Below are 24,497 nucleotides of genomic sequence, written 5' to 3'. Positions count from 1 at the left end.
TCTTTTCCACTGGTTGTTTTTGGAATCAAGTAAATAAGATACACAAATTTCGTTACAAACCTTTCAGTACAGAAATCCCACAGGGACCTAACATCCCCACCCCTCAGGGACCCCCAGTTGCTCTAGCAAGTTAGCTCCTCGTCAATGTCGCCCACGCGAACTCAGGCGGCAACCACCCCCAAAGGACTGGGAAACAGTCACCTACCTCTCCAAGGATCCCACTGCCATTTGTGTCCAAACTGGGACCGAATCCTAGAATTCTGAGCCAGCACCAGCCCCTGGCCTCCGCCCCTGCATCACCTGCCTCCCCTCCCTACGTTATACGGAAGAATGAAAGAATACTTACCTGTGACCCTGAGCAGTGTGCCAGGACCGAACACTTTGTGGCCCCACCAGCCATCCCAATCGCACTGTCTGAAACACTTTTACAGAAATCTCCCTTTGCGCCTCTTTTAAAATGGTGCCCATATTTATTCAATATTTATATGAATATATAAATATGGGCCCTGCTAACATTAAATGAAGATGAACCTCAAGCAACATCACATTAGAGATGAACGCAATCAAGAATGGATGAACTGATCCCTCTCTGCCTGGGCGGCTCGGTTTTGTCTTTCCATCTTCCTCACATGCATTGAAGAGTGTGATTTTACCTTTTCTCAACATTTTCCTGAATCTTCTAAATCTCTTTTCTTTAAAGGTTCTCATGTATCAAATCGATTCTTTTCCTAGTGTGTAATTTACAGATACTTCTTCCATAATTTTCAAAAAGGAACAAAAATAAAAATAATATTTCTTGGTATTTAATAAATAAATGTTCAAAAAGTTATAGTTTTTTTTCTTTATGTCTATGTATTGAAGCATGGGTGTCTGGTTTGTTTATAAAGTAAGTTCTTTCCAGAATCCCATTCCCACTGATAGTAGCCAGATGAGTTATTCCAGAGTCTGAAATATTAAAGGTGACCTCTTAAATGTATTTATTCCTGGAAGACTGCTCCTTTGTACTTGAAATTACCCTAAGAGTTTCCAGGACACTGATGTAAAGTCCTGAGCTGCTCATCAGAGGATCCTGTCTGGTCTGGTCTTTCTGCCGCTGTCCTGGCCTGAGTGAAAAGGCAGCTGTGGGTCATGCGGCCAAGTCCTGCGTGTAGGTCACCTGCTCCAGCTCCTCTGCCCGAGTCAGTGTTTCCAGCGCACTTGATGACGATGCGGAAAGAAGACTGAATGCGATGGTGTGGAAAGGACTTGTCATTTTATAGCAATACCCTAAGACTCATACTGAGAATTTACTACATGCATATTCTACATGACTTACTTAATCATTTAGGGGGAAGAAAGGCAATTTTAGTGCCCTGATTAGAAGCAGAAGAATTGTTTTCACATGAGGAGTAATACACACAATGAACTACTATTAGTTAAGCCTTCAACTAAAGAGTTGATTTAAAATGTCAGGCTACAGAGAGTAAATATGCAGAATTAAAAATATAGCTTAGGGGGCGCCTGGGTGGCTCGGTCGGTTAAGCGTCCGACTTCGGCTCAGGTCATGATCTCACGGTCCGTGGGTTCGAGCCCCGCGTCGGGCTCTGTGCTGACAGCTCGGCACCTGGAGTCTGCTTAAGATTCTGTGTCTCCCTCTCTCTCTGCCCCTCCCCTGTTCATGCTCTGTCTCTCTCTGTCTCAAAAATAAATAAACATTTAAAAAAAATTTTTAAAAAATACAGCTTAATGTTTATAATACCATATAATGGCCTAGACCATGCTCCGTGAGACAGGTCTCTGTTGGCTCCAAATTTTGCCATAGTAACTAGCCATGTGAATTTAGGCAATTAACTGAACTTCCCAAAGCCTCAGTTTCCCCAACAGTGATATTAAAAAAAGAGGGTCTCCTGGGCAGGGTTGTTGAGGACTGAGATAAGGCACTGAAACTAGTCAGCATGGTACATGGCTCTCAGTAAATAGTAGCTAATATCATTATTCTCTTTACTCAGATGGTTTGGGGCCCCCTTATCAAATGTTCCACTAAACAAAATATACGGATTTTATAAGCAATAAGTATTACAGAAAGTAAGAAAGCAAAAGGGCTCATGAGCCTAAGACATTCTGTGTCTCTGGTGGCCACATGCTGAAAAACAGGGGCCCAAGAAGTCACAATCGAGAATATTTGTCCACTAGACTGCAAGCTTTCGGAGCGTTGGGACTGCGTCTTGTGCCCCTTTTATCTCTAGCGTCCAGCCTAGACACTGTCTTCAGTGAATGTTTGCTGAGACGATAAGTGAACACACGAAAATATAAAACCATGCAGGCAGACTCTTCATGGGCTCTGGAGCTGAAATGGTTTACTGAGCTCACAAATTCCATTCATCTGGACCATCTCTACCCAGTATCCCCAGAGTTGCAACAGCACAAATTTTGACTAGTCTCAGCCTATCTCTAAGAACCTAGAATAAGAAGAATATGTTGATTAATGATGTTCTTTAGTCATTTACCGTAAGGGATAAATGCTTTGCACTGCCGTTGAAGAGGAGATCTAAAGCAAACATATAGGTTCTGCAGTTATTAGAGAAAGGAGCACTCTTCATTAAGAAAGGAGCACTCTTTATTAATACTAGAGATAATCAAAGTGTTTCTCACTGAAAAGACTGTATACAAGAAAAACATCTGGAACTTACACAAATAGTTTACAGATATGGTCATACAAATAGCTTAATTTCAAGCCTGAGTCTATACTTTTGTGTGTTTATTTTGTAACAGTAGAATTCAATCTGCTGGCAAGCAGGAAAGAGAAAAACCATTTACAAAGTAGTTTTATTTCCATATAGAGTGACCAGTAGCTGCAAAATTGCTGTCCATCTGCTGAGGTGATCCTACATTGTTTTTTTTTTTTGTTGTTTTGTTTTGTTTTGTTTTGTTTTTTTTCTAAAAAGCTTATCAGTTTTTCACTCACAGGATCAAAACAGGACAAAGTTACTTACCAAGAGGAGTTACTATGAGCCTAATTCCTTCTGTAGATATCTTGATCCAGCCTGGTTAGATGTTATCACACTGGGTAGAGCTTATATAAAAAAAAAATGTCAGGGGTGACTGGGTGTCTCAGTCGGTTGAGCGTCCAACTTGGGTTCAGGTCATGATCTCACAGTTGGTGAGTTCGAGCCCCACATCGGGCTCTGTGCTGACAGCTCGGAGCCTGGAGCCTGCTTCCGATTCTGTGTCTCCCTCTCTCTCTGCTCCTCCCCTGCTCACATGCTCTCTCTCTCTCAAAAATAAATAACTATTTTTAAAAAATGTCAGCCTTGGGGCACCTGGGTGGCTCAGTCGGTTGGGCATCCAACTTCAACTCAGGTCACGATCTTATGGTTCGTGTGTTCGAGTCCCGCATCAGACTCTGTGCTGACAGCTCAGAGCCTAGAGCCTACTTCAGATTCTGTGTCTCCCTCTCTCTCTGCCCCTCCCCTGCTTGTGATCTGTCTCTCTCTCTCTCTCAAAAATAAACATTAAAAAAAATTTTTTTAAGTCAGCCTGAGTCTCATGGCATGAGCAGTAGGTAGAAACCTTGTCCTGGTAATTTGATCTTCTGGACGCCTCTGGAAGTCCTTGAATATAGGCTTCGTGGCATTTCATATGTCATAAGTTGTCCTCAGATTAATTGACCCAAATGTCTGTTTTCTTTCCATGGAGGCAATAGTGATGGAAAAGTGCTACACAAAATGGGCATAATAAGAGCAAATAAAAAAGAAACAAAGGAGGAAGGAAGGGAGGGATGGAGGGAGAGAGAGAGAAAGGAAGGAAGGAAGAGTGAGAGAGAGCAAGGAAGGAAGAAAGAAAGGGACAGAGGAGGGAAGGAAAGGAGAGAGAGAAAGAGAGAAAGAGAGAAAAAAAGAGATGAAGAAAAGAAAGAAAAGAAGAGATGGGACCAGTGGTCTACCAAGGCCTTTTTTAAATTACCAGGAAAAGTGTTCAGAGAATTAAAACGTTTTGATTTCAGGTGTTCAAGTGTGTGAAATTGCTCAGAGACCACATCAAAGGAAAAGCCCTTCTGTTCTCACAAACACCAGGTCTGCTGAGTCAGCAATTTGGGATTGTATTTCCGAAAGAGGAAACTCTTCAGTAACTGAAAACACAAACATGCCAACAGACACATACTTGAGAAATGTGAACGATGGTCTCCATTTTTTAGTAGCCACCTTTACCATTTAGCAACATGAGTCTTTACCAGGCAATGCACAATGAGAAAATAATTTCTGTGATGACAGTATTTTCCTGGAAGAAAAAGAAATTTGTAGAATTCTATCTCCCATGGAAAAATAGATGCCTTACTAAAACTATAATTTGAAAACAAACCCAGTTGGCTGTCATGTTGAAAGAAGAAAACTCTTGTAAGCAATTGTGCTATGTTTAAAAATGCAGGTGTGGTCCTACCTCTGTGGTTAACTAGCTTGGGACAAGACATTTGCCATCTCTGGGCCCCCACAGCCCATTGGTTGTGTGTGCATTGCGCTCTGTATGTCCAAAGCGCCCTTTCTGTTCCAACAGCTTATGACCCTGTGGTTAGAGCAAGTAGGATCTGCTAAAGAAAGACAATGGAGTCTTTTATCTGATAAGCAATAATATCCTCCAGTCTGATGAAGGCACCTGCTATTTGCCTGTTGGGATCTCACAATGTCACACAGACTCAGAAGGATCTGTAAGAAAACCTTCTCTATTACCAACCTTCCACTCCTTTCTCATTTGAGCAACAACAAATAGCAAAATCCAGCAGGCACAATAGCTTCTCTCTCTCTCTCTCTCTCTCTCTCTCTCTCTCTCTCCTCCCATTGAGGTTGGGTATTTCTAGTGTCCTAGCTTTATGTTAACTAATTCTTTCCTTATATTTCTTTTTTTTTTTTTTAATTTTTTTTCAACGTTTATTTATTTTGGGGACAGAGAGAGACAGAGCATGAACAGGGGAGGGTCAGAGAGAGAGGGAGACACAGAATCCGAAACAGGCTCCAGGCTCTGAGCCATCAGCCCAGAGCCTGACGCAGGGCTCGAACTCACAGACCGCGAGATCGTGACCTGGCTGAAGTCGGACGCTTAACCGACTGCGCCACCCAGGCGCCCCTCTTTCCTTATATTTCTTAAAGGCACTGCTGAGCCTTTTAGGGCATTCTTCATTTCTCTTACTGTGTTTTTTAGTTTTGCATTTCCTTTGGTTCTTTCCCATAATTTGCTTTTGGGCTTTCCATAATTTGTGCTGAATTTTCCTGTCTGATTTTGCATGTTGTCCAATTTTTCCACTAGACTAGAGGCTTTATCATATTAATCATAGTTGTTTTAATTTTTTTTAATGTTTATTATTTTTGACAGAGAGAGAGATAGAGCATGAGCGGGGGAGGGGCAGAGAGAGAGAGAGAGACACAGAATCCGAAACAGGCTCCGGGCTCTGAGCTGTGGCCACAGAGCCCGATGCGGGGCTTGAACTCATAGACTGCGAGATCATGACCTGAGCCGAAATCGGCCTGAGCCACCCAGGCGCCCTAATCATAGTTGTTTTAAATTCCTGAGGCTTCCAATATCTGTGTTATGCTTCAGTGTAGTTCTGGTGACGTCTTTGTGTCCTCAGACTGTTTCTTCTTGACTTGTTGTACACCTCCGAATGTTTGGTTGAGGCTGGCCGTGTTGCGTGGTACAGTAGATAGTGAGGTAAATATATACTGTGTTTGAAAACGAGCACAACTTTGCTGCTTGTGCTGCTTGGCCTTTAGTGTAGGGGTTTGTGTTAACTCGTCAGGAGTGAGACTGCATTTGATGTTGAAATTCTTTGTTGTCAGAGTTCAGACACTTACAATTCTCTAGTGTGTTTTGTATTTCTCTCTTCACTTGTCATTGAGTCTTGTCTTTATTCTGCTCCCCAGAGAAGGTCTGTCTCTCCAAGCTCTCTCAGCTCTATTCCGCAGTTACTTTTCCTCAAGGTTTGCTAGCACGGGGCTGAAAGGTCAGGAAAGGACACATTCCCTGATACTGCTACGGAGTCTCAATTTTAAGTGGGTACATGGAAAATGTTTCTTATGGATTAGCACCGAAGGGGGAGGCTTTCTCTGGATTGTCACTGATCTTCCCTGAAAGAGTTTTCTGGGCTTCCTGGAGGAGGAGAAACTTTAAGTGCTGGAAAATGCCCTACATATGCTCCCAATGGTTCACACTCTCCCACTAGTCTATACTCAGCTCTTATTATTTTATTAACAAATTCCACTTGAATCTTGCGACCCACCGCTTGACAACGTCAGTCCAAGATGAGCAAATGCTCACATCCTGTTTCTCCCTGCAAGTGCCTGTCTGTCGCCAGTGTTTGAGTAAGTCACTCACCCTGCCACCTCAGTTCTCCAGTGAGTTCAAAGTAATTGAATTTCAGTTGGTCCTTCGTTTTTGGATGTTCTTATAAAATGGGAGCTGTGCCATTTCCAGCCTCTACGTCTCTGAGAACATGCGGGCCCTCTCTCCCATTTTTTTGGTATGTTCTTTACATTAAAATTCGATCAAAAACAGGAGAAGTAAATTTCAGATGACTTCTGCCCAAATTCCCACTATTTCTCTTTCCCATTTTTTAATTGGGTGTCCTTTCTTATTATTGAGTGGTAATATTTCTTTCTTTATTCTGAACACCAGTCTTTTTCTCTGATGTGTCTTTTGGAAATATTTTCTTTTTTTTTTTAAACGTTTATTTATTTTTGAGACAGAGAGAGACAGAGCATGAACGGGGGAGGGGCAGAGAGAGAGGGAGACACAGAATCGGAAGCAGGCTCCAGGCTCTGAACCATCAGCCCAGAGCTTGACGCGGGGCTCGAACTCATGGACCGCGAGATTGTGACCTGAGCTGAAGTCGGACGCTTAACCAACTAAGCCACCTGGAAATATTTTCTTCTAACCTGTGGCTTTCCTTTCCATTTCCCTGAAATTTTCCATTTTTCGTCTCTTTTTTACTATTGCAAAGAGCAGAAATACTGATTTTGAGGAAGTACAATTTATCCAATGTTTCTTTATGATCTTGCTTTTGGTGTCCTATACGAAAAATCTTTGCCTAATCCAAGATCACAAAGATTTTCTCCTGTATTTCCATCAAGAAGCTTTATTTTTCAGGTTGTACCTTTATGCCTACAATAAGTTTTTAATTAGTTTGTGTATGTGGTGTTTTGTATTGATTGAGTTTGTTTTGTTTTTGTCTTTAAACAGATAAACAATTGTACCAATACCATCTGTTGAAAAGTGTATTCTTTGTCCATTGGATTTCCTTGGCACCCTGTTGGAAATTAGGTAGCCATTTATGTGTTGTCCTATTTCTGGATTCTGTTCCTCTTATCTATCCATTTATACTTTTACCCAAACCCCACTGTCTTGATCATTGAGTCTTAATAGTAAGTGTTAGATCTCTTTTTAAAACTGGTTTGGCAAAGGTGTGTCATTTCCCCTCCCATATTTATTTTGCAACCAGTTGAGTGATCTACATGAAAAGTCCTCCTAGGATTTTCATTGGAATTACAGTGACTCTACTTCTCTGGGGAACGTTTGACATCTTAAATATAGTCAGTCTTCAAATCTATGAACATGGTATATCTCTTCATTTATTTAGCCCTTCAACTTCTCTCATTAAACTTTTATAGTTTTCAGCGTACTAATCTTTCATATTTTGGGATAATTTTTTTTCTGTATGGATTATATACGTTTGTTGATACTGTTGTTGTCGCTATTGTAAATGGTACTATTTTAAAATTTCCAACTGTGAATTGCTACTGGCATAAATTACAATTGACCTTGCATCTGACATCTATTTTACAACTGTAACGTCCTTCATTGTGTGCATTTGCCATCATTTATTCAACTAACCTCCTGAGTCTGGATAGTTATATAATTTCCAACATTTGGCCGTTACCCAATGAATACCTTTGTGCGTGTATATTTTCGTAGTGTTGAAGTTGTGCTTCAGAGTAAATTTCTAAAAGTGTTTTGCTAGGCTGAAAGGTAAATGCATGTGAACTTTTGTTAGGTATTCCCAAATTCCCCCATGAAATGGCTGTATTTTGCATCCTTACAGAAACGTATGAGTGCCTGTTATCTCCCACAGCTTCACCAACAGACAGCATCATCAAACTTTTATTCTTGCCAGTCTCACCAGTCTCACCAGTGAGAAATGGTATCTCAATGTGACTTTAACCCATCTTTATCTTACTGTAAGTGAGGTTGAGTAACTTTGTAGAAGTTTAAGAGCTATTTGTATATTTCATTTTTTGAATTGTCTTTCCATGTCCTTTGCCATTTTCCTGCAGGATATTTTAAATGTTTTAGCCCCATTTAAAAATATTTTTTTTTTATTTAACGTTATTCATTTTTCAGAGATGGAGAGAGATAGAGTGTGTTCAGGGGAGGGGCAGAGAGAGAGAGGGAGACACAGAATCCAAAGCAGGCTCCAGGCTCTGAGCTGTCAGCACAGAGCCCGATGTGGGGCTCGAACCCATGGACTGTGAGATCATGACCTGAGCTGAAGTCAGAAGGTTAACCAACTGAGCCACCCAGGCGCCCCAATTTTAGCTCCATTTTTAAATGTATTTTTATTCTGGGGAGAGTTGGTCAGTATGTGCTCTACGGGTTACAAGTATCTCTCATAGTCTGTCATTTGTCCTTTGATTCAGCTTGTCCTGCTTTTTGCCATACAACTTTATCTCATTTTCATGTAGTGAAATTTATCAATATTTTCTGTTTTTACATCTTGAATTTTAGTTATATTTGCAAATTCATTCTCTTATTCTTTCTTGCACTGGAAGGGCTGCCAAATGTTTTCTGTAAAGGGTCAGATAACAATATTTCATTTAGGGTTTTGGCCCTAACGTCTTTGTTGTGACTCATCACATCTGCCATTGTAGTTCAAAGCAGTCATAGACAGGAAATGAATAGGTACGGTTGTATTCCAGGAATGTCAGTGGCAGGTGCTGTATTAGAAATGTCTGAAAGGGACAGTTTTTTATTTTCATGAATTTCTATTATTTAAAATTAAAAAAAAAGAAGAGAGCAGGTTATGGTTTTTGTTTTATATTATTCCAAAATAACCTATATAAGCAATATAATGCCTCCCTATACTGAGCATGAGGCATGCTCCAATCACTTGTGAGAAGATTATATGTATTATTTAAGTCACTCTCAACAGTTCCTTCGGGTAAATATAGTTATATTTTCCACTTTCAAAGGAGGAAAATGAATCAAAGATATGTTAAGGAATTTATCTAGAATAAGACAGTTAATATGGGGAAAGTGGAAATGTAACAAAGGGTCATTGAAGAAACATTGGGAATAGAGAAACACAAAATAAAAATAAATGTCACTCCACAGTATCTTATTCTAGGGCAGTGGCTGAAAAATGGGTTCTGTAGAGGACCAAATGGTAAACATTTTAGGTTTTGCGGTTCTCTGTTGCAAGGACTCAGCTCTGCCACTGTGGTGTAAAAGCAGCTACAGACAATTTGTAAGCATAGGGTCAAGGTTGTGTCTCAATACAACTTTCCTTACAGAACTGGGAATTTCCCTGTCTCAGCCTGGTCTGTAGAATCCCTGTTCCATGGTGACTACTATCGTCATTATGGTCAATAGTAGCTTTTTAGTGGTGTTTTTTTTTTTTTTCAGGGAGTCACAGAGTAGTAATAGTATCAGATAAGAAAATATAAATATAAAACCATTTTAAGTGTCATATGCAGCGTAATGTTTTAAATTGTTATCAAAGCCATCTCATTATTAAATGCAAAACCAATAAAACATTGGCTGCTGCAGTGTGAAAGTAATGACTCCACTTCTGACCCTTCCATCTTGACCAATTCCTGTCGTGGGATAACAATATTCTGTTCTGGGAGGTTTGTCTTTTTTATTTATTTATTTTTATTTTTTATTTTTTTAATTTTTTTTTTAGTTTTATTTTTTTTAATTTACATCCAAATTAGTTGGCATATAGTGCACAATGATTTCAGGAGTAGATTCCTTAGTGCCTCTTACCCATTTAGCCCATCCCCCCTCCCACATCTCCTCCAGCAACCCTCTGTTTGTTCTCCACCTTTAAGAGTCTCTTCTGTTTTTTTCCCCCCTCCCTGTTTTTATATTATTTTTGCTTTCCTTCCCTTATGTTCATCTGTTCTGTCTCTTAAAGTCCTCATATGAGTGAAGTCGTATGATATTTGTCTTTCTCTGACTGACTCATTTCACTTAGCATAATACCTTCCAGTTCCATCCACGTAGTTGCAAACAGCAAGATTTCATTCTTTTTGATTGCCGAGTAATACTCCATTGTATATCTATACCACATTTTCTTTATCCATTCATCCATCAGTGGACATTGGGGCTCTTTCCATACTTTGGCTATTGTTGAGAGTGCTGCTAGAAACATGGGTGTGCATGTGCCCCTTCGAAACATCACACCTGTATCCCTTGGGTAAATGCCTAGTAGTGCAATTGCTGGGTCATAGGGTAAGCATTTGGATTTCTAATCTCATAACCTCACTCCATCCCTGGGGTGGGGGCTGGCATCTCTGCTTCACAGAAGACAGTTCTGGAGATGTTTCAGCTCACCTCATCCTCCTCTCACCCCAAAGCTGGGTCCCCAGGGTCTACCCAAATGCAGGATTTTGTGGTTGTTTTATTACCTTTCCTATGACTATTTTTTTCTCTCAAGGTTCTGAAATGTAATACTTGGCTCCTAGATTCAAATAGTATTTTCACTGGTTCTTTGAGAATTCTTTTTGTACACTAGTATGTCTTTCCCCCCGCCCCCCCTCAGGAAGCTTCATGGATTAAGGTTGTTTTTAAATCATTTATATTAAAAAAATTTTTATGCTTATTTTTGAGAGACAGAGCATGAGCAGAGGAGGGGCAGAGAGAGAGGGAGACAGAATCCAAAGCAGCCTCCAGGCTCTGAGCTGTCAGCACAAACCCTAACCTGGGGCTCGAACTCACAAACCATGAGATCATGACCTGAACTGAAGTCAGATGCTTAACCAACTGAGCCACCCAGGAGCCCCAGTTTTTTTTTTAAAACCTTGTACCTTGTTTACACAACTCTATGAAGTTACTACTTCCTGAACAGGGCCTCCCATAGCACAGAAGTCTCCTTTTTACTAATTAAAACACGGCACAACCTAGGCAGAAAATTAGAAAAAGGCACTTTTTCCCAGGCTGACACAGCCCTGCTCATGGTATAGAGGGCGGTGGGCATGGGATGGATTGTGGTCCCCATTGGTGCCCCCCTCCCCCCCTCACGCAGGCACCCTGAGCAGGGCACAGTGGTTAAAGCAAACCCAGACTACATCTCTGGTGTGTGGCAGGGGACGGAAGCAATGTCATTGCTGAACTTACACGTGTCATCTCTTCCTCCTTCTGATGCTGGAAGAGGCACTAAACTTACCAATTGAAGATAGTTTCCTCGGGGTGCCTGGGTGGCTCAGTTAGTTAAGCATCCGACTTCGGCTCAGGTCATGATCTCACAGTCCGCGAGTTCGAGCCCCGCATCGGGCTCTGTGCTGACATCTCAGAGCCTGGAGCCTCTTTTGGATTCTCTGTCTCCTCTCTCTGCCCCTCCCATGCTTATGCTCTGTCTCTCTCTGTCTCTCAATAATAAATAAAGGCTACACATTAAAAAAAAAAATAGTTTCCTCTGGTTTAGAACAGTCCCTTTCAGGGGCGCCTGGGTGGCGCAGTCGGTTAAGTGTCCGACTTCAGCCAGGTCACGATCTCGCGCTCCGTGAGTTCGAGCCCCGCGTCAGCTATGGGCTGATGGCTCAGAGCCTGGAGCCTGTTTCCGATTCTGTGTCTCCCTCTCTCTCTGCCCCTCCCCCGTTCATGCTTTGTCTCTCTCTGTCCCAAAAATAAATAAACGTTGAAAAAAAAAACAAAAACAAAAAACAGTCCCTTTCAGGCTAGTTCTGTCTCCTTTGTCCCCTTCCTCTTCCTTCTGTCTCCCTGCCTCCTGCTCACCCCAGGATGCCATCACTGTACCCGAGAGGAGCGTTAGTTCTCACAGTCTCCCTGCCGCCCTCTTCCAGCCCTTGGCCCCGCTCTCTGGATTCAGACTCTCCCTCTGAATTGTCCTGTGCAGTAACCAGCCCCAAACCCACCCCTACCAACTCACAGCACGCCTTGGGATGCAAAGCTCCCACCTGCCACTTCTCATCCAAAGCCTGGCTGCTGCCTCCTGTGGTCCCCTCAGCACCCTGACCCCCTCAGAGACACTAAGAAGCCTCTGGGTCTCCTACCTGTGCAGCCCGTGGGGACAGTCAGGGCTGGTTTGGGCTGGTCTGTGCCGATGTTGGTCCACTGTTGGTCGTGTTCCTCGAGGGCTGTGTTCCAGAAGCTTGACATCAGCCGGATGTTCTCAAGTTCTCCCTCCATGTGCTTTGGGTTTCTGTGGAAGTTTTTATCCTCTCTTGGATAAGAGCCTCAGAGACAGGGAATCAGAAAATACATTCTCTTACTGTCTCCCCAACACCTCACATCATGTCCCAGCCCCGAGTGCTAGCTCTTCTCTGACGTGCATGCTAACTTGGCCAACTCCATACCCCCACTTTTCTGCATCTAGAACCTCTAGTGAAACTGTGTTCACAGTTTGCCAGACTTGCCTGCCACTCTATAAATGAGAGACTTGAAAACTTAGAAAACAAATCATTTTCTTTTTCATTTCATTCTGACTTTCAAGCTCGCTAGCTCACAATTAATTCGACAAAATGAGCTTGTTGTGAGCCCAGACACCAGCCACTTTTGGGGGAACTATTTCTGACTGTTTTCCCTAAACAGAGAAAGGGCTCCAGGTGACACGATGTACGTCTGAGAAGAAAACGGCCAGCTACAAATTCCCAAAACATTATCTTCTAGCATATTTTGATTGTTTTTGTAAGTCTGGCTCTGAAGTTTTAAGTGTTCTCCATGTAGTTGACCCAGGATACTGTCTGCTAAAGCAAGTTCACAAAACAGAGAAGATAGTGATTTTTTGTAGCCTTTTCTGCCCCACCCACAGACTGGGCTCCGGGACAGACTGTCTGAAAAGGAATTCTTCCAGAGGCGTGCCCATTGGGACTCCTTAGGCATGGCTTCATGAGTGACCCACATACTGTCCCAACCAGGCTCTGCCGGGCTGGGTGGCAGGTCTGGAACAGCCCGTATTTGCTCACAAATGCCAGTGTGTATTCTTCTCGAGTCAACAAACACACAGAAAATTCCAAGTGGCCCAACAGTGCAGTGAAACACCCTGGACTATTTGTTTGGAAATATTTCTATTTCTCTCCAAGCATCAATTCCTCCACCTGTGAAATAGGGGTCATGGCAGGATTTTTGTGACAATCACATGAGCTACTGGACAGACACCACATCCAGCACAACATGTGACAGCCAGTGGAGCCAAAGAGATCTGAATTGAGCACCTTCGCAGGGAGACTTTCACAATTACTGCAAATCTCTGTGCACCTTACTTCTCTCTGAGATAATCGCACCATTTCAACATACACAGTCTCCAAACAGGAAGTCAATAGGAATTTATTGTCAATAGGAAAGTCAATTTATAAGTCAATAGGAAATTATGTCAACCCAGACACTTGGGGCAGGTTTAGGGACATCTGTGTGGGTACTTTGATAGCTCTCAGACTCTCTTTCCTCTCTCCTCTGATAACCAGGCATCACATAACAAGAAGCATATAAAATGCTTCATACTGTGCTGAGGAAATAAGGAGCTCTCAGTAAAATGTACCTATTATTAAAATCTTATCAGAATTATGCTATATATATTAATTTTCAGAAAGAACCTAATTCTTTTTCTTGGCCGAGCAATGAAAAGCAATCAAAGAAATCTGTTGACCCGTGGGCTACAAACGCTAATTCTACCACTTTCAGAATATAACTGCAGAGTTTGGGTAATCGCTCTGTAACTTCAATTTAGAAGTTAAAAGAAAATAAAGGCAGCAGAACTGCTATACATAGGAATGATCAGTTTGTGATTGAAAGAGTCAATGGCAACTTAAAGGTGGCAAGAAGGTAAAGTAAGGAAGGACAGAAAAGATAGATCAATCATAACAAAGGTGAGAGGCTGGGTTGTAGTTGACATTGTGAAGGTGGAAGACAATTCTCTGGTCTCTTTTAATAAGATTGTTTCACTGCTGTACAATTGATTATTCTATTAAAGGACGTCAAGAACACAGACTTGGATTCATCATAATATTGTGTCAAAAAGCACTGTAATCATTTATCTACACAGATATCTCTGTAAGTTATTAATTTGGTTTGACTTAGCTGATGAAGATTCACTTCATAACTCAACAAATACCTGGAATCCCTGATCTAACTGAAGAACGACAGCATTACAAATAACCTACATGCTCCTCTCTGCTACGTTTCTCAACTGGAAAAGCACATCCTGTTCTGTTAGAGATGGGACCTTGGTGGTTTTGTGGAAAGTGAAATGAAAGGAACTAAACTCTCCTGAGTCTCCAACTTGTGTTATTTACTTGGAGGCAAATATAACCCACTTATCTGTCTGCTTGATTTCATTCTTTTGCTCCAGTCCAGATGGACTGTCCGTCCGCCTCTCTTTACCTCGCCCTGGGCATTAAGAGGTGGACCCTCATGGACCGCATGGGTGGGTTTCCTTATTCTCTGGTTGTTGTTTGGAAGCAGTCAGTGGAAGCATCAGGAGGAGGCTGGGAGGTGGGAGCCGAGTGAGCTCAGGGATCCCTCCCTGAAGGGGGTCTGCCTCCTCGCAGGGGCCAACACATAGTGCCATCTACACCAGAGACAGAGGGTTATGCTCAGGAAAACACAGGTGCGAGTGGAAGTGGCCATTCCCTTTTATACCAATTAACCCACAGGAGGCATTTATTTCTTCTCTCCCAGGACCCTGAATCCAAAGGCTTGGACGTCCATCTAATGCCAGAAAAAAATGCTTCTGTCAGGGGACATGGTGATGCTTCTTTGAACTTCAACTTCCATTGACCAACAGTCAATGCATATCAGAGCAAAGATGCCCATTAGCATAATCCCTGGGGACTGGGGCACAGAGCAGGGGGGGAGAAACATGGCGTGTTGATCCTGGGGAGGAAACAGGTTTCACAGAATCCACGCTTTGTGCCTCACAACATCCACCCTTGTCCTGTTACTGGGAGAGAAATCTGTACCCACAAAGTGGAGACACACAGAGTCCTACTTGAAAGTCTATCTTCTTCTCAGTCTCCAGATGAAGAACACGCGAGGGCAATTTTCTAGCAACCTTCCATGAAGGCTAGGAGATCGTGTTTCAGGCAATAAAAGTGCCCAAGAATGTTGCTGAAGGAAACCAGGATTGTGTGCGACAGTGTGTGTGCTTCTGCTGGGACCATCTCACTCCTGCCTCTGCGTCTGGACAAAAGTGACATAAGGAAGCCAAGGAAGTTACAGCACAGCGTTAATGAGAAGACTGAGTATTTGTGCCACTGTGTGTAGTACTTGGTGTTTGTCCTCCACGGGGGAAAAGACACACTCAGCCCAAGTACCTACTCCGATTCTCCAAGAACGGACCTGGTCTCTAAGTAGGCCGATGGAGTCAGTGGGGATCCGAAGAGAAAATCAGATTTTGTTTTGTAACAGAGGCAAAAGTTGTTTGAGAAGAGGGGACAAAATGATCATGACACAGCCCATTTCAGGCCTTTCACCATCAGATGTCACATGTTCTGTCTACGTGCTCAGTAATATGCAAGATTTTTAATATTAAGTAACATGTGAATTGTTTTCAAAAATACATCTTAAAATAAAATTCAAAAGCAATATAAGTTTGCTACAGACTAATTAGGGTAGAAGTGACGTAGTAAAAACTATCCTGATCCCAGTGTTTAGAAGTGACCCTTCCAATGTTGTGCCCTTTCTTCTCTCCGAGGCTGCATCCCAGAACCCATTCTGGGGGGTGAAACATAAAGAGCCCTCAGAAAAACACACTCAACATGGATTTCCAGGTGTGCCTAGAAATCTTTAGAAGTGTGATTTCTAGGAGATGACTCTGAGGTAACAGACATGACTTTTCCACAGTACTGGTGGGTGTGAGCAGTTGGTATTGGATATTATAACTAGGAAAATTGTGATTTTTGAGGTGTTCTTGGACTTTATTCAGCATTGATTTGAAATTATAATGTTGCTTCTATTATTCAAAAGCATTGCGTCTCACCCACCTCAGGAATGAAACGAATGAGTTGAGCCCAAATCATCAGGATTTTTCAAGCAGCCATCTATGCCAAGTCCTTTACCCTTGAGGTAATGTGAGCCCATCAGTAATATTCAAAATATGAATCTCACTTCAACAGAGATAGAGGCCCTACTATACTCAGTCCTATATACTCCAATAAGATATTTTTAGTGTTTTCATGAATCAGCTTTGAAACAACCTTGTAATGAATAATCTTTATTTAAGGCAGAGCTGGTTGGCCTTTACTATGTGTGGTCAAAGTGTCCTGGGTGAAGTTCACCTTAGCCAAAAGGAGAAGGGCAGGAGGAAGAAATGACTCCAAACATAGACTTGTTTCCTCCTCCCCATAGGGGCTGTTTCTTCCCTGTACAAGGCCACTGTCTTCTCAGGCTGTACATCAAAAGCACAATGGATCCACGTGGAAAACTGAGATTGACATGGACTTGGGATCACTTCTCATGAGAGTGTCTTCATATTTATCTCACTTCCCTCTAACTAAACGATAATAATCAGATCTCAGAGTCACCCCTCTGCGGAGTCAGGCACTGAGAAGGGCAGCAAGATGACAGGGTTCGGTTGTATTAGGAAATGGGGAGGACACATGAGGGGACCACCCCCAAGAGGGAGGGAAGGTGACTTTCTGCCCCCTCAAACCCTCCCCCCCTCACACACTTCCTGCACTTGCTGGAGGCCTTAACCTTGACCCGGGACTTCAGTAGAGGGTCCAGATGTTGTTTGGGCTCCTTCACAGGCAGGCATGTCTTAAATATAAATCGTCCACACAAACAGAAGCTCATCAAGATGGAGGAAGATTTAGCAAATCTGAGAAACCAATTTACTTCCGATCATTTAGACTTCCCTTTCATTAATCATTTTTGCCAATGCTATTATGTCATATAAAGTTGGAATTTTCTTTTTTTTATTAAAATTTTTTTTTCAACGTTTATTCATTTTTGGGACAGAGAGAGACAGAGCATGAACGGGGGAGGGGCAGAGAGAGAGGGAGACACAGAATCAGAAACAGGCTCCAGGCTCTGAGCCATCAGCCCAGAGCCTGACGCGGGGCTCGAACTCACGGACCGCGAGATCGTGACCTGGCTGAAGCCGGACGCTTAACCGACTGCGCCACCCAGGCGCCCCTAAAGTTGGAATTTTCTTTTCTTTTTTTTTATTTTTATTTTTTTTATTATTTAAAAAATTTTTTTTTTCAACGTTTATTTATTTTTGGGACAGAGAGAGACAGAGCATGAACGGGGGAGGGGCAGAGAGAGAGGGAGACACAGAATCGGAAACAGGCTCCAGGCTCTGAGCCATCAGCCCAGAGCCTGACGCGGGGCTCGAACTCACGGACCGCGAGATCGTGACCTGGCTGAAGTCGGACGCTTAACCGACTGCGCCACCCAGGCGCCCCATAAAGTTGGAATTTTCAATTGAAAATGCATTTAATTCAGCTAGACCTCCTCAGAGAGCTTTATCTTCCCCCCACACAGCAGGGCCTTTCTGTTTGGGGCTGGAGAATCAGTAAATAGCTTTTCTTTTCCTTAATTTCTCTTCTTTCTTTTTTCTTTTTTTTTTTTTTTTTTCTTTTGGTCAAGAGGTTGACTAGCTTTATTAGAAGTTAGTGAACATAGTGATATATTTTTGGTATAATTTTGCTTTAATACAGAAATCAGTCACACAACTGTAGCAGTTAAACCTCCTCACTTTACAGAGGAGAGAACAGAGGTCCAGGGAAGCTGGTCCCCAAATCCCATATGGGGTCACTTTCAAGGAGAAGGGGAAGGCGGAGGGCCCGGGGTCTCGTCCAGGGCTGATGCATGCACCTGCCCTGAGGATCATTTCCCCCGCAGGAGAGTGAGCGCCAGGCATGGGTGAGGGTGCTGCGAAGTCAGCCACACTGTTTCCTGGGCTTCTGATCAAGAAGTCTCTCTCTCTCTGACAGGAACCAGCGGTGGGCGGGCGGCAACCTAGAAACCGGCGTCAGGAGCTGCCTTCCGGTCTCGGTTTGCACCCATTTTGTGCGGAATCCCCAGAGAGTCTCTCAGCCTTGAAATTATTTGCACGATATTTTATTCCCACATTCTTCATTGGAGATGGTCAGATTCTTGAATCATCAGTCAGGCACAGTTCTGTTCAATAGAAGTAAGTGTTAGACACAATTTGAGACACAAATTAAAAATTCCCTAAATGCTGCATTAAAAACAAGGTTAAATAAATAAGTAACAAAGTTAAAGAAATAATTCTAGCACAAATTTTATTTAGTGAATGATATCCAAAATAGTATTTCAGTCTGCAGTTAATATAGAAATTTTTAAGGATATAGTTCATCTTCTTTTATAGTCTCCAGAATATGCTACACAAGCAGCCCATGGCGGCATGGATTAGTGCAGTGGCTACACTTCAAGTGCTCAGTAGCCACATGGGGCTGGTGCCTGGTGCTCGTGGCTGCTGCCTTGAGCAGCTCAGATCCTGCTCCAGATGCTTCAGAAGCTCCACCCTGGACGATCTTTAGAAAAGTGCCTCCAGACGGGACAGCCCCCTGGGTCTGCACCAGCCCGTGAGCTGGGGCTCCTTAGCCTCCTGGGTCATGTGCAGTGGACCCACGGAGGGGGGTGTCCTCCAGTGTCCAGGGTACTGTCGGTTGACCCAGGAAACCCCAGGGACCCAGCACCCATGGAAAGTCCAGGACTGGAGCACCCTGGGAGTTGGGGACTTTTTGCTCAAGGACCTGAGCTTCCTGTAAGGCTGTGCTCTGATATTCCCAAACAGCACAGTAATACACGCCCTCATCGCTCTTCGCCAGCTTCAGCAGCAACAGGTCAGAGCTTGTGCTATCCTTGCCTTTCTTGGCGTGGACCTTGTCTGCTGTCAAGACACCATCTCTGGTCACATATGAGCTGGACATATCCAGCATGAGGATCCTCTTGGGGGCTGTACCCTCCTGGTGGCGGTACCAGTGGATGTAGCTGACCGAGGTGCTGGCTTTGCAGGGCAGCGTGGCCCAGCTGCCTGCACGTGCCACCACCACGGCTGGCTGCTCCACACTGATCGCTGCCACGCCACCTGCGAGGGGGGACAGCGGTGAGACAGGGAAGGATAAGAGCCTCAGGGCACCCCACGCACCCGCACCGGGGAGGGAGTCAGGACTTACCGGGAAACAGGAGGGCGCACAGGAAGGCGAGGGGACCCAGCATGGTTCTGCTTCCCCGCTGGTGGAGAGAAGCCCAGGGTGACCTCCCAGCTGCACCTGCTGGAAGGAGACTGGGTGGGTGGCAGAGGGCAGGTTAGGGTCTGAGTTCTGCATCCCTGAGGCACCTGCTGGTGAGAGACAGAGAGAGAGAGAGAGAGAGAGGCTGGAGGGTGGAGCCAGAGGGCGGGGACAGGTCTGACCACAAAATGGGGAGAGGAACCCCCAGCGGTCAGGGTGCTGAGAATACAGAAGAGCTTTGGTGCAATAAAAACACCACTAATAATAGCAATCCTTGATTCGACATGGACTATGGAGCACAGCACTAATTTGTTTCTGCTCAGTGTCTCTTTCGAAGCTGCATGCCTAAGAGGAATCAGGTGGGATGACAGCCGGGTCTGGCTGGAGACAAATCCCAAGCCTCAAATGGCCACCTGGCACTCACAGAGCAATGGGTGTGCAGCCTCCCTGGGGGGCAGGGACAAGCAGAGCAGCAATCCCCGCCTAAAAGGCATGGGGCTCCCAAGTGGGCACTGGAGCATTGTCCCCAGAGGTGGCATCAGGAGATTAAGTGCCCTCACATAACATGATAGCTGTGCAGTCGTGGGCGAGCTGTTTCTCCTCCTGTTCTTCATCTGTCAAAAGGGACCTTGTTTGTTTGCAGGCAGAGTGAACAGGAAATGTGAGCAAAGCGTGTAGCCTGTCCCAGGTGCATAGACAAGGCTCAGGAAATGTTGGGGACGGGTGTTTCACCTCAACACTGGACTATTGGCAGTAGATGTTTTCTGGGCAGTAGATGTTTTCTCATAGCATAGGATTAGTTTTGAAAAAAAAAAGGATGTGGGCTTGTGTGGGCACACCTGTGTGTGTGTGTGTGTGTGTGTGTGTGTATCCAAAGGAAGAAGCCTGCATCGACCCAGGGGCAGTGTAGACCAGGCGGTGGGACCAGGTCCTGCAGTCCCAGGGTCAGATCTTCAAAAATGGGAAAGGTGGGGCCTTGTGAGGGGTCAGCTGAGGAATGCACCGGAAATGCGTGAGAAATAAAGATAGCATTGACTTCCAACCGAAAAGAAAATTCCTTTTCACTTATGGCAAGTATACCAAGGCTTCCTGGGTATAGTTATAGTAATTCGTTATACTCATTATAGGCTGACTGCCTGGAGGGCGAGGGCAGTGGGGACAGCCAGGAAAGGGACTTGGCTGGGCTGGAGGGCTGGGTCCTGCAGCACCCATGACCAGACCCAGCTCCTGTGCTCCTCCTCCCGGTAAAACTGGAGGGCAGACATGCTGATCTATAACCGGGATTCAAAGCTAAAGTGTCCCAAAATGCAGGCTTTGAGGTTGTGCTGAGATGGTGAGGTGTTGAGTAGATGCTCTGCTAAAAGAATATTCCAGGCCCATCATTCAGACCCTCAGCAGGTGTCTAGGGCAGCTGTGCTAAAGTGTTAAGTGAAACAGAGAGTGACAATGGGGGAGACATCTGACCAGCAAAATGGCAGGTGGAAAGAGTATCAATATAGAAGGTGAGCAGTGTGGATGGTGACAAATTGGGTGACATTTTTCTTCCTGCTTTCTTTATTTTCTAGATTTTCACCAATGAGAAAATCTTACTTTGGGGGAGAAAATCCACAACCTTCTACTGTTTTCTGAAAATAAATTTTATTTCACATGGTCAGCATTCAAAAGTCTGTTTCTCTCAATTACTGTTACCATTTTTATTTAAATACTACTCACATTAAAGTCTCTCAACAGCTCACCAGGCTCAGTGGGTAATGAAGTCTGCCCCAAACCTCCAGCCAAATACTCTCTTGGGTGTGTCAATGACAAAAGTGAAACAATTTAGTTTGTAGTGTGTGATGTCCTTTATTGAAAGAAGAATAATCCATGGATTGGGGCGTTCAGTGCCTCACAAGCAGTGGACACGGTTCCCCAGGGATTTTGGCAAGAGGGAGTTTATAGAGCCTTAGGAGCAGCCAAGGAGGAACAGGAAGGATTAGGTGGTGTTCAGGGATCTCCCTACAAGGCTAGCAGGTCACTGAGGGAATAAGGAGAGAGCTTTTGGCTCAGGTTGATTGGCTGGGGTCGCATATCTGATCCCATTTAGAACAGGGAAATCATTACAGATTCTTGGTGATGGGGACCGGCTGGCTGGGATATACTGTTTCTGGTCAAGGGCAACATTGACAGGGACAGGAAAGGGACCTACATTTCTGCTTGCTGACCTGGGACCCTGGGCAGGAGTGGCTCCATCCTGGGCCTGGAGATGTATGTCAGCAGGTGACCATTGTTCACCTTTCCTCTACTCTTCCTGCTGTGGGGTATGCCTGCTCTTCTCTGAGTGGCACTAAAGGTCATATTTCTTAAAAGATGCTCATGTTTAAAAAAATAATAGGGAAAACTCTTCAGCAAGAGAGAAAGAGTAGCCACCCTTATGTGGAGAGTGGAGGGTTCTGATCAGGACCCCACTGACTCCAGGAAGAGAGAAATTACGCTGCACTTGAGGGAGCAGGACGTCCTGTCCCCCCAGGTCATCCCGCTGCTGCCTGAATGAAGCTGCTCTGATGGCCCCAGACCTCAGCCCCAGGGGAGAGGCGGCTGGGTCACAGCAGGTGTGGACTCAGGCAGACCCTGTGCAGAGGGCCAGGTGCTGAAGCTTGGACCTGCTCGGTTAACCTCTGAGAGGCTGGCGTGCTCGCCTCACCTGGGGCAGCTCCCCTCCGCCCAGCAGAGAGTCTGAGATCTCGTCCAGTGTGACCGCTTCCCTTGGTCACGTGGAATAAATGGATGCAGACATGACGTCAACCTTCGGTGAACGGGACAAGCCCGAAAGCCCAAAAGAGGAAAGACATTGATATATTTTGATGAGTGGACTGTCCGTAAAATATTCTTCCTTTTTTCTTCCACTTACATGTTTATAACACTTTGTGTTGAATCCACATTTTTCCTTAAATATATTTCTCTTTTGTTAGGTTAATAGTCCCATTTTTAAAACCAAGTCGTAAGTAGCATCCGGGACATTCACACTTCGCTAGAGAATCACAGAACTTTAAATACTTCAAGCTGAAGAAGAAAACCCTCATTCCAGACGCCTCATTGTTAGTCATCTTTAAAGCTCCCCAAAACAGGCGATTCCTTCAATGTTACAAAACCATGAGCAGCTGAGGCAGGATTCAAACCCCCGTGCCCCCATCCCTCCTCTGTACCGTGAACACATCACATTGAGTGGACCTGTCATTTCTAATTCAGTAACTACATCAGAGTACCCACTACATCTCAAGGCTGGGACCAGGCCCTTTTCCAAACATAAACGTTACTTTCGTAACCCTTGAGAGTTGTAAAATTCTGTGAGGCACACATTAGTGTTCCCAGTCAACAGATGATGACTGTCAGGTTCCTTAAGACATTCCTCACATTGGACTTTGGAAAACAACTGAGCAAATCTGATAATCATTGAACCAGCTTTATTAGAAGAAATTAGGATCAGTTATGTTGGTCTGCATTGGACCCTTCTCAAAGGTAAATGTGTGTGTGTGTGTGTGTGTGTGTGCGTGTGTGTGTGTGCATTCATAACAAATTAACCTGATAGAGAATTTCCTCCTCAAGTAAAAAGGTAGCCTCACAAAGGTTGTCAGATTTACAGGAAAGTGCAAAATGCAATGCAATATTTGGACATGAACTACAAATGATTTTGTTGTTTACCTGGAATTCAGGGAAATGTAAATCAAATCCACATTGAGCTAGCACCTCACACCTGACAGACGGCTGTAATCAAAAAGAGTACAATAACAGGGGTCATCGCAGAAGCTGGGAAGGGAGGAAGGGCAGGGACTCTGGCTGACCGTCCTCTGCTCAGGGACCACGTGAAGGGGACACGAGGCTGTCACAGGAACAGCTCCAAGAGCAGACTGTCCCAGGCAAGCATGAGTGTCTGCGGTCCCGGAAAATCCCTGCTGGGCCAGATGGGGCATGGTTTCAAAATTAAGAAAGTATAAAACTACCATCACCTAGAGCAGGAAGAGAATCTTTAAAACAAGAAAAGTAGTGAGAAATCTCCTCCACCAGAATGTTAAAGAAGCTATAAGCTACAGCACAGAAAAGAGGGCAGTATTGGCCCCAGAGTTTATTCATGAGCACAAGGTGCCCTAGAGGAGGGGGACGGGGGGAGAGAGAATGAAAAAATCTTAAATTGCATCCTCTGGGCCAGTGTTAGTAGTGATTACAATTTGTTTATATTCATATTTTTAAATTCATGTTGAGAGCGTTACTTAGCCAGATGTCAGTATGAGGGGAAAATGCAAATATACAATTTTTAAGGATTAGCAAAACTGTAATCTATAATTGAATCCTCGTCTCTAAAAATTACTCCCTTTGTAGATATCCACTGAGAAAAGTGAAAGCCGTAATAACCCGTAACTCTGAGCACTCCTGGCATCTATGTTGTGGGATCAAACACCATTTCTTACTACGAGCACCAGGACTCAGGTGAGAAATGACTGAAACCAGAAATGACACAATAGTACAGAGTCACCACGTACGCGCCCGTCTCCATACAAACTATGTTTCAGGACAGCACAGAGCTGACGAATGACAGCTTCACTTCATGGGCTCAGGATCATTACATGAGGGAGAAATTAGAACTGGAGAAGGAGGGAATCGCTCTCCTGCAGCCCCTCATGAGACACTGGATTCGGACACGTGTCACCCGGCGGGGGGGGTCACAGCTCCGTCACCTGCACTGGTGCTGCTCCCGCTGCCCTTCCGTGTCCCTGTCCCCTCCTGACGTCCCTCTGTCTCCCTCGCTGTGTCCAGCTTTTTGCCTTTCTCATTTCCTGTTGCTGTCCGTCCCCCTGTGTCTGTCTCCATATTTCCCATTCCAGCCGGCTCTCTTCCTTCTTTATTTCTATCTCTCCTCTATCTCCTCCTGATCTCTCTCCCTCTCTTTCTGTTTCTCTCTACATGTCTCTTATCTGTGTCTGCGTATCTGTCTCCCTACATCTGTTTGGCCATCTCTAACACCCAGTTTCTATTTCTATTTCTCTCTCTCTCTTACTGACTTTCCACTTTCTCTCTCTACCTCTCCTTCAATGGTCACAGTAGCTACTTGAAATTCTT

The 24,497-nt window shown here is 44.2% G+C and overlaps 1 gene segment (V, D, J or C); it reads right to left on the bottom strand.

Moving 5' to 3' along the window:
• LOC123606265 overlaps nt 1-19,687 on the bottom strand; it is an 81,204-nt gene extending 61,517 nt beyond the window's left edge. The window contains 3 exon segments of the C gene segment in view: nt 347-394; nt 18,944-19,261; nt 19,350-19,687. Of these exon segments, the coding sequence occupies nt 347-394; nt 18,944-19,261; nt 19,350-19,392 (409 nt within the window).
• Between the last annotated feature and the right edge of the window lie 4,810 nt (nt 19,688-24,497).

The sequence above is a fragment of the Leopardus geoffroyi genome, chromosome A2 (genome assembly GCF_018350155.1).
Source record: "Leopardus geoffroyi isolate Oge1 chromosome A2, O.geoffroyi_Oge1_pat1.0, whole genome shotgun sequence".
Taxonomy (NCBI): domain Eukaryota; kingdom Metazoa; phylum Chordata; class Mammalia; order Carnivora; family Felidae; genus Leopardus; species Leopardus geoffroyi.
Note: the sequence above shows the minus strand (reverse complement) of the source record. Positions and strands in the feature narration are given on the sequence as shown.